The 9,940-nt window shown below is 35.1% G+C and overlaps 2 protein-coding genes across 2 annotated transcripts; one reads left to right on the forward strand and one right to left on the reverse strand.

The window, feature by feature from the left end:
• The first annotated feature begins 3,326 nt into the window (after positions 1-3,326).
• On the forward strand, positions 3,327-6,159 carry LOC122599591 (organic cation/carnitine transporter 7-like). The gene is made up of 8 exons (XM_043772122.1): positions 3,327-3,525; positions 3,677-3,755; positions 3,893-3,936; positions 4,068-4,336; positions 4,663-4,900; positions 5,026-5,500; positions 5,613-5,815; positions 5,913-6,159. Exons 1-8 carry the CDS (start codon positions 3,397-3,399, stop codon positions 6,132-6,134), a joined length of 1,659 nt encoding a protein of 552 aa, XP_043628057.1. The 5' UTR covers positions 3,327-3,396; the 3' UTR covers positions 6,135-6,159.
• Positions 6,160-6,540: 381 nt separating this feature from the next.
• LOC122600028 (glucan endo-1,3-beta-glucosidase 6-like) lies at positions 6,541-9,724 on the reverse strand. The gene is made up of 2 exons (XM_043772663.1): positions 9,169-9,724; positions 6,541-7,823 (listed from the first exon to the last, which is right to left on the reverse strand). The coding sequence occupies exons 1-2, from the start codon at positions 9,516-9,518 to the stop codon at positions 6,707-6,709; spliced, it is 1,467 nt and encodes a 488-aa protein (XP_043628598.1). The 5' UTR covers positions 9,519-9,724; the 3' UTR covers positions 6,541-6,706.
• Positions 9,725-9,940: the final 216 nt, after the last annotated feature.

Below are 9,940 nucleotides of genomic sequence, written 5' to 3' on the forward strand. Positions count from 1 at the left end.
AGAGAACAAGCACGGAGATAGACAAGTTATATCTATCAAAATCCAAGCACGTCCTGATGGAAGCATAAGTACAAGTCATTGATCATAAATAAGTACGTATATTAGTTCATGTGATTAATTATTCACTGAAATGTCCTTGATGAACTGATGATTTGGTCCTTGACAATCTTTGAACGTTTTGACTCAAAATGAGTTTGATTGAACTTAGGTGCTTGAACTGGACTCGTTCTGAACATCTTTGAACTCACACACATGTAATTATAATGTTAATGGGTTGAACATGTCTTTAATAATGATCTTTAGTCTTAAGAACTTAATTTGATTGTTCATAGAACTTGCACTTTAATGATTACGATGAATCATGACTTTAATGTACTTAGTCAATGATTGAGCAATGATCTTCGCTAGAATTCGAGTTTAGACTAGTCTTGACATGTTTGTACAACCTTTTTGTGTATCTGATCGTAATGTGTAGAAGCTAGGAACTGGTCTAGAAGCTATGCACAAGATTTGGTCGATTTATGTTTAAGTATGACAAGTTATATGTGCAAGATCATTTTAGGGTTTCAAAGTCGTCCTAGGGTTCCAAGGTCCAAAATCGTCCCATATGCTGGTTCAAGATCATCCCATATGCTGGTTCAAGATCGTCCTAGACTTCATTAGGTTCAAGATCGTTCAAGAGTACTAGTTCAAGATCATTTTGGATCACTAGCCAGGATCGTCCTAGATCACTAGCCAGGATCGTTTCAGAGTTTCAAGAACAAGAACAAGGGTGCGTGATCCTTTTAGTTCAAGAACGATTGTTTGAGCGAAACCAATCTAAAAGATTAGTTACCCAAGAAGTGCATGGTTCCCAACCACAACAACGAAACAACATCACAACACAACACAAGATCAAACGAGCAAGCACACCATGGTACAAAAGGGCTGACCTAGGACGATCTAGGCATCAAGATCGTCCTAGCAGGACCGTTTTAAGGTCAAGAACAGGTACGAGCTTAACAATAAGGTCTAGATCGATTTCAGGACTTGTTTGGACATAGCACTAGTACAAATATGCACAATAACATTATCTCATAAAACTTTTACTAATTATCAAGATCAAATATCACATGAACAAGTTGTGACTTCAAGAACAAGTTGTACCTTCATTTTCAAAAATGGGTTTTGTAGATTAAAGCATGTTATAACCCAAATTTGTTCACACAAATGTTATAAAACACATTTAGACACAAACCCATTAACTATTAACACGATTTTCATTCAAAAATTGGACCAAATCATCAAGAACATGAACTTGAAAAAGTACATTTTTAATTTTATCAAAAACCCATCAAATGTTGTTGTTACCTGAGAAAGGATTCAAGAAGTGTGTTTTGATTATCATAAGGATGCTAAAAGTACAAACGATTTCGATTGAAAGTATCAAAATCAAAAGATGCTCTTGTGTGTGTTTTATGGTGTTTTGGTGTGTGTTTTAGTGAGAGAGTGGAGAGATGAAAAATGAGGCTCTCTCTCTCTCTCTAACTCTTCAATTTATAGTCTTCCCATAATAAATGAACTTAATGAATTGAAGGACTAATTATGAACATTTTGGACTAGAACTTTTATGAACACGAACGTTTACGAACCGAACTTTAGTATTTCATCGTATTTTAATCATAAGCTCGTCATATAAATCAAGATTTAAGATCAAATTGACCTTCATATAAGCACATATTTGAGTCTAAAGCACGTCAAGAATTTAAATAGATTGAACTGTCTAGCCGTTCTAATGGCAAAAGTACGACTCAAGGAACTTATTTAGAACATTTCTAAGACGGTTGTTACATTCTCCCCTACTTAGAGGATTTCGTCCTTGAAATTAAGAGTCTTGTCGATCAAAAAGATGAGGGTACTTCTTCTTAATGAAGTCCTCGCGTTCCCAGGTGTCATTATACCCATGTCTAGCACTCCAACGTACACGAACTAGTGGTACTCTGCTCTGTCTAGTTTGTTTAGCATCTCTGTCAATGATCTCGATGGGCTCTTCAGTGAACTCAAGCCCTTCGTCGATATGAACATCCTTAACAGGAATGACGGTCGGATCGTCAACCAAGCACTTCTTTAAATTGGACACGTGAAATGTGTCATGAACATTGCCAAGTTCTAGAGGTAGTTCCAGTTTGTACGCAACTGGTCCCACACGTTTAATGATCTTATAAGGTCCGATGAAACAACAAAGTTATCACGATTTTTATTTTTTCCGACGAATCACCATTTTTTCCGCCGAGTGATGGATTCGAAAACTTTTGGTCAGGGTTTGTGCGGGATCAAATTTTGAGTCCATTGGTGGTAGTTTCAAGTCTTAATTTGAAGAAACAACAAAGTTATCGCGATTTTAATTTTTCCGGCAAGTGTTGGACTAGCGAGGATGATGATGATGATGGAAACCTATTGTAGCAGGTTGCTTGCGTTGAATAACCCAAAAAGCGTAGTTTGTTACACTGAATAGCAAGTCGAGTATTATGGTACATTACATAGCCTTTTTGTCATAGTTGGGTACATTCTCATGCCTTTATCCCATATATATATATATATATATATAGATTAATATGTGAGAGGGGTAAGGCTATCAATATAACCCAACCAAATTAAGTACTAGTCTATGTACTACCGAAACCTGGCCGAAAAACCATATTATGGTTTTGAAATTTTGACCCGTTAACCATCCAACCTACTAATTTGATACAGAATACGAAATAATGTATACAAAATGTATAACAATTTTAAATACATTTTAAATAATTTAAATATGTAATACGAGTAATAATCATAAGTACAAGTAATGTATAATATTATAAGCCTTGTACAAATCTATTTAAATTGAATAAGTAGAAGTTTTATTCTTGAATAGACAAACATTTTAAAAGCATAAGTCAATTAAAAAACACACACATAGGATTTCATTCTTTCACTACAACTCAGTTAAAAATTACTAGTATATCTTATACACTTGTTAATATCTTGTAATCTGTTCGGCAACTCCAAATTTAAAATTCTAGCTAGCTTCAACACTAGCTAGTTTCAGTATGATATTAATTTGTTAGAGCTTAACGTCGTTATTACCCTTGAAACCTCAAATGATAAGCCAAAAAATATGAACCTCACACATCACATATGTAAAAAAAACGATCAATTAATCATATTTCCCCTAAACATATGGAATGCAAGTACTCGAAAAACTAGTGGCTTGTATGTCACTTGAAAAGAACTTATGTGGATGAAATTAACGTTGCATTTTTCCTCTATAGATGAAGCTTCTCTATAGCATTACCCCTATTTTAAAAACTTTGAGTAACATAGTTTCAGAAAGACCAACTAGTAGTACTTTTTTTCTTGGCATTAAAAGAATTTATGAAGTTGGGTCGTCTATATGGGAAATCAGTTGGGCGGACGGCGGTGCCACCGCCGGAGATAACAATTCTGTCGTCTTTTTCGTATTTCAGCAGCAAATACATATCAACTTTCCCTGGTTTTCCTTTGGTACTTCTACTACTTCTCTCAAACTCAAATGATAATAATTTTATGCATTAAAAAGTTGTGATATATACATGTTTCTTCTGCAATTGGACTTGGATATATCCAACAACAATCTTTTTTATTATTTTCTTTTACTTATCCTAAGACATAACAGGTAGGGAGTAGATTATGCATTTCATGCCGGAACACATCTTGCTTTATAGTGAAAACATCATTCAATCCTAATTCAACAGGTACACTTAGAAAAGAAAAATTCATTAAACTTAAATGAAGTCATTTTATTTTATATTATATACTCTGTACATGATTGAAGTTTCAACTAATAGTTAACAAATGAATCTAAATCTTTGATTGTATTGTTGACAAATAGATGGATCACTGGCAAAAGCAGAATTAGCTTTCAAGGACAGCAAGGTTAGTCTTTCCATTTCTTTTTATAGTCGATTACAATCAAGAATAAGCGTTATAGTAGTCCAATGTAACACCTCTATTTGTGGTAGTCACCAAAAGAGCATTTTGGTTGCCTTTATTGAACTGTTTACCAGAATGCAGATGATGTGGTTTCATATACATTGGATGAAGCACTTTCAACAATAGGGTTTGGAAATTTCCAATTTATAGTACTTGCATATGCTGGATTGGGTTGGGTGGCAGAAGCCATGGAAATGATGCTTTTATCATTCATTGGACCGGCTATTCAACCAGAATGGGGACTTTCTTCCAGTGAAGAGAGCTACATTGCAACTATCACTTTTGTTGGCATGCTTGTTGGAGCATACATGTGGGGAGTCGTTTCTGATAGATACGGTCGAAAGTAAGTTGTTCTGTATTAAGGTAGATAATTTAAGTTTAGGCCCTGGAACCACATTAGATTTCCATCATCCAATGTGGTTCGGGGGACATGATGCCCTCCTTTACCTTTTTATGTTTTGTCAATCACCAAGTTGAGGGTTCTAAACTTGAGAAATTGTAATCTATCCTCTATTTCTTGACCAATTTAGAGGCTCGAACTTCAGAGGATCTCAATCCTAAGTGTAATATTTTCAAAAAAAAAAAAGTAATAATACTAACCTCTTTATACAAAATTATTAAGCACTATACAATTGGCCTTTGAGTAAAGCATGAATTTTTGATTTTCAGGAAAGGTTTTCTCGGTGCATCTATAATAACATCTGGAGCTGGAATCCTGAGCGCTTTTGCCCCAAACTATACATCATTGTTGATTCTTCGTTGCTTTATTGGTGTTGGTCTAGGATGCGGGCATGTATTCACATCATGGTTTCTGGAGTTCCTTCCAACAGCAAAAAGAGGAACTTGGATGGTTGTTTTTGCAACATTTTGGACACTCGGAACCATTCTTGAAGCTTCACTTGCATGGGTACATCATATAACATTGTAGTAGTTTTAAGTTTACCAAGACCCCAAATCTTGGTGTCACTAATAGTATGATCAAAGGCTTATTTAGGGTACTAATCTATTTCTTATAACAACATTACACTACAGTCAATCATGCCAAATTTTGGCTGGAGATGGCTACTTGGACTATCAGCCGTTCCATCTTTACTTGTGCTATTGTGTTATGATCAAGTACCGGAATCACTTAGGTATCTTTGCACCAAAGGGAGATTCACCGAGGCAGGGTATATTCTGAAGAAAGGATCTGTGCTCAATCAAAAAGAACTCCCTATAGGCACACTCGTCTCTGATCAAATAAATGGAGAAGATAACAAGTGCAAACCTATGGATACTCAAAGAAGCTCCTCATCATCTGTATCAATGCTTTTATCACCGAAGTTGATAAGAACAACGATTCCTTTGTGGTTTCTTTACTTTGGCAACACTTTTTCCTATTACGGCATTGTACTATTGACTTCACAATTGAGCATCGGACAAGGTGAATGTGGTGTGCTCACTTTGCAATCACAAAGTCTCTCAGATTCAAGCCTCTACACAAATGTATTCATCACTAGCTTGGCTGGTAACTCGGTCTAGAATCCTGTTTTTTGTTGTCCTTCCAATACAAATCAAAAAATCAATCACAAAACAACTGTTTGGGTTAATTCTAATGAGGTCATCCTGGCTTATATCAGAACTTCCCGGGCTTGGTTTAGCTGCAATCATATTGGACAAGTTAGGCCGGAAGCTCTCAATGGAAATAATGTTCATTATGGGATTCATCCTACTTCTACCACTCACCGTTCATCAAAACGATGCAATGACCACAGCGTTTCTATTTGGAGCCCGTATGTTCATCTCTGCAAGCTTCATTGTTGCCTGTATCTATGCTCCAGAGGTATATCCATCTAAATATTTGTGTTTTCTACATTATTTTACAATGTCATTGTGATACGATTCTATGTTCTTTTGTTCTAACGGTTTTGGTTATGTAGGTTTACCCAACAAACTTAAGGGCAACAGGAGTTGGAATAGCGACAACTGTCGGCCGAGTTGGTGGCATGGTGTGCCCTCTTGTATCGGTTGGTTTGGTAGGTAGTTGCAACCAAACACTTGCGATTTTGTTATTTGAGGCTATGATACTTGTTTCTGGACTAAGTGTTCTGTTACTTCCCTTTGAAACCAAAGGGAAAGACCTAAGTGATGAAGTAAGATAAAAATCTGAAAAGTCAAATTTGAATATTTAATCGAGTATTATATACAGGTCTTCAAACAAGCCAACTAAGCTAACCTATGTACCCTTTAGATATATAAATTATTATAGAAGCCTTATATTTCTGTTGTATAATATATGCTTCAGATAAAATGCAATGATCACACGGATCATTTTTTATATGTATCAATCAAAAACACTTTTATGAACATTAAAAAATGGGAGGGGAACTTGGGAAAATCTTAACTACCAAATTTTTTAGGCTAGGCTCAAGGTCTAATTTAAAAAGTGATAGTAGAAGTTAGTAACATACACCAAAGAGTTGGATAGCAATTTAGCAATAGCACATCAATGTTTCATATTCATGCCGCTTATAAATCCAATTATGCTTATCAACATACACCCTAAGGTTTCAAGAAACATTTATCCATAGCAATCGCATTCTCATAGTTTAGGTCATTAAACTACCTTCTTACAAATCTACCAAATCCCTAATCAACATCAAACTTCTTAAAAACCCAAAATTCAATCTTCCATCACCTATTCACCAAAGATTGACCCAATAAAAGCCCAAACTTACCAAACCAAGATAAGAAACAGAACCAAGCCCAAGATTAAGTTCACAATCGAGCCAATGTACCGATTTGAACCACCAAAATATGGTTCAATCATAATCGCGAACCGACATGTCCCGGTGGAAGGGTCTTCTTTGGTAACCATTGAAACATTAGGAAACTTGCATGCTACATCTTGTTGATCATTTTTTTGATAATAACTATTGAAAGCATATGAAATGTTTCCTCTAGCGTCTAATTCCCCACAAGAGGTTCCATACCCGAGGCTCGTGCAATCTGCTAGGGCACATGCATAGCTCACTGACTGTGCGATTGATGGATCATCCAACCTAGCCGAGTCCTTCATCACACACCATTTTCTCTGCAAATACTTAACATTTGTGGCGGGAACCAGATCACCAGAATTGGAAGTGTTGGTTCCAAGGTTTAATTTATATTTTGGTTGTCCATCATAGTAAAACACTCCCCAATGTCTTTCAAAGTTTCCAGGCTGGATACTTTTGTCATCCTCGTCAATTAAACTAAACAAATAAGCATCAATCGGGCCTGTTCTCATTGGGGTCCCTTTATTACCAGCTATATGAGTCATGAACCCTTGCATGAACCGTTGAGCATTCTGATTATTAGCGTTTCGGTCTCCATCACTAGGCCATCCAATCTCACCTACTATGATTCCCATATTTTCGAACCCATTCTTCTGTAGGGACCACACAAGGGTATCAAAGTTGGCATCAAACATGTTCGTGTATGTAGTTCCACCATCGATAAGAGGAGCTCCATTCCCATCAAAGAAAGCATACTCAAACGGGAAATCGGGGCTGAGGTATACGCTTATGAATGGGTAGATGTTGACAGTGAAGGGTGATCCGTTATCATTCAAGAACTTTGTGATTTTGATAATGTAATCATGGATATCAGGCCGAAAATCACCGCTTGATGGGACCCCACTTGTACCACTCCCATAAACATCTGCATTTTGTGGGACAGTGACTTTGATTCTGGTGGCAAGTCCAGCTTTTACAAGCGCAGCTTGGATGTTTTGGAGAGCTGGGAATGTGGATTTGAGAAAAGTCCCGTTATAAGTTGATAAAAATGGTTCATTCCCGACTGCAACGTACCTGCAAAAAGAATAACATTTTCAAGAAACGACTAAACCATGCACAAAGTCATACCAGAATTGCGCAAACTATATTCTTAAACGTTTAACCGGCTAATAAAACATAAAGGATTTCATGGTAAGTTTACTATGTAATGTCAAGTTAACATTTTATCTGAAAGGGCAACCTAATAAACAAGCCATTTAAGATGCTAAAATGCGACTCCAAAACATGACATAAAGTCAACTACTCAGCTAACATTAGAAAATGAAACGAATCTTTAGCATATGGCATATATATTGCACATTTGTAAAAAAGGATTACAATTATAGCAATAGTTATTTGAAGGTGATCTTGGTGCAAAAAGTGACAAAACCATTCATAGTGTAATAAATAAATATTATGCGAAGTTGGAATTTCTCATGTTTTACATCATAAGTGTCACCTGTATCGTGCTAATCTTCTAAACAAGCAAAGAATATACTATTATAAAGATACCAATATTATAATGACACCCAAATATAGCTAATCTTCTGAAAGCAACCAAATCAATAGGATATTGAAATGCCATGATGCTTTCTAAAAGCCAAACAAGGATGAAAAAGATGTTTGAACTTATTTCTGGAACTGATCGATACATGTTCTGACTATAAATGGTTTCATAGAAACAGAGTATGATTTTGATTATGTGGCTTCTTAGCATATAATGTCTAAAAAACTTGACCATCCAGTCGACGGATTATGGATATGTTTGAACCGATTACTGCGAGATAGCTTGGCCTAAAAAACTACTTATGCCTTTGACTTTTTGATGATGTAAGAATCATATTATAATAGACATATAAGACTTTGCTATGAGAAGACTAATAATTCAGATAAAATATAGAATTACTTGTTAAGCAACCTAATTATCTGATGGGGTCTTTGAATAGTCAAAACTATAATAATCCAAATCTAAAACAAGCATCTAAACAGTAACTTTACCTCTACCTTAAGCAGTAACTTAATTAACTTAAATTGCCTAATCAAGACTAACATTAAAATATAAGTATTGTACATAGAAAAAAAAGGTATTGCTAAACATGGCCTATCATAACACTAAAATAAATGTTTAATATGTACAAGAACATAAAAGTCGTCTTGTGCATCAAAAAACAATGTACTATATAAATATGGTTAAACATTAGCATTCATTAACTTTTAAACCTGTCAGAACATATTAAACATGCCAGTGAGCAATGAGCTCTTAGTCTAGGGCCTAAAAGGAAGGCAGGAGACTAACATTTACAATATGTAACACTTGCAAATACCAGAAAAACATAGTCAATTAAAAAAAACTAACAAAAAAAAAAAAAATTTTACTAACCTGATATTAACATTATGATTAGTGACATGATCAGAAACATTTTTAGAAACCCATTTTTCAGCAGCTTTCATACTACCTCCAACAGTAGCAAGCATATCATTAGGAATACCAACCATAACTTCAATTCCAGAGCTTCCCAAAGCTCTTAATACACCATAATCTGCATCAAAAAGCTTCACCTTTTGTATTCCATTATCAATAAGCAACTTCACTACTGTGTTTGGTGGTAGTGGATGAGATAATTGTGTACCCCAATTAGCCCCAATTCCATTCACTGATTCCACCCAACACATGAATGGAATCAAGATTATTGATATCAAACACACTTGACAATAAACTAAAAAAGCCATTAGTTTTTTTATGTCTGGTCTAACTAATGGGCTATATATTATGCTCAAAATTTTTGATTTTTTAGACTTAAAATTTTAAAGGGTGTCTTTTTCTTTTTCCCTTGAAAAAGAAAACTGAAAATAAAGAAAACCAAAATCAAGATTCAAGTTATGTACTTAAAATCCTAAAGTGTGTCTTTTTTTCTTTTGGTTTTCTTGAAAAAGAAAACTTGAATGGAAGAAACCCAGAAAAAAGATTGGATTTTTAAGGTAGGTAGATGAAGGTAGTGCATGTACAATCAATACCCATAAAATTATATTGACTAGAAAGGCATGAAAATAAGGAGAGTACGTATTTAAAGTTCTGAAAAAGAGAAAAATAATTGAAGTATTAATAACTAAATAATTGAAAACAGAGTATTGGGATGAAAGAAAGTAAAGGG

The sequence above is a fragment of the Erigeron canadensis genome, chromosome 5 (assembly GCF_010389155.1).
Source record: "Erigeron canadensis isolate Cc75 chromosome 5, C_canadensis_v1, whole genome shotgun sequence".
In the NCBI taxonomy this organism is placed as follows: Eukaryota; Viridiplantae; Streptophyta; class Magnoliopsida; order Asterales; family Asteraceae; genus Erigeron; species Erigeron canadensis.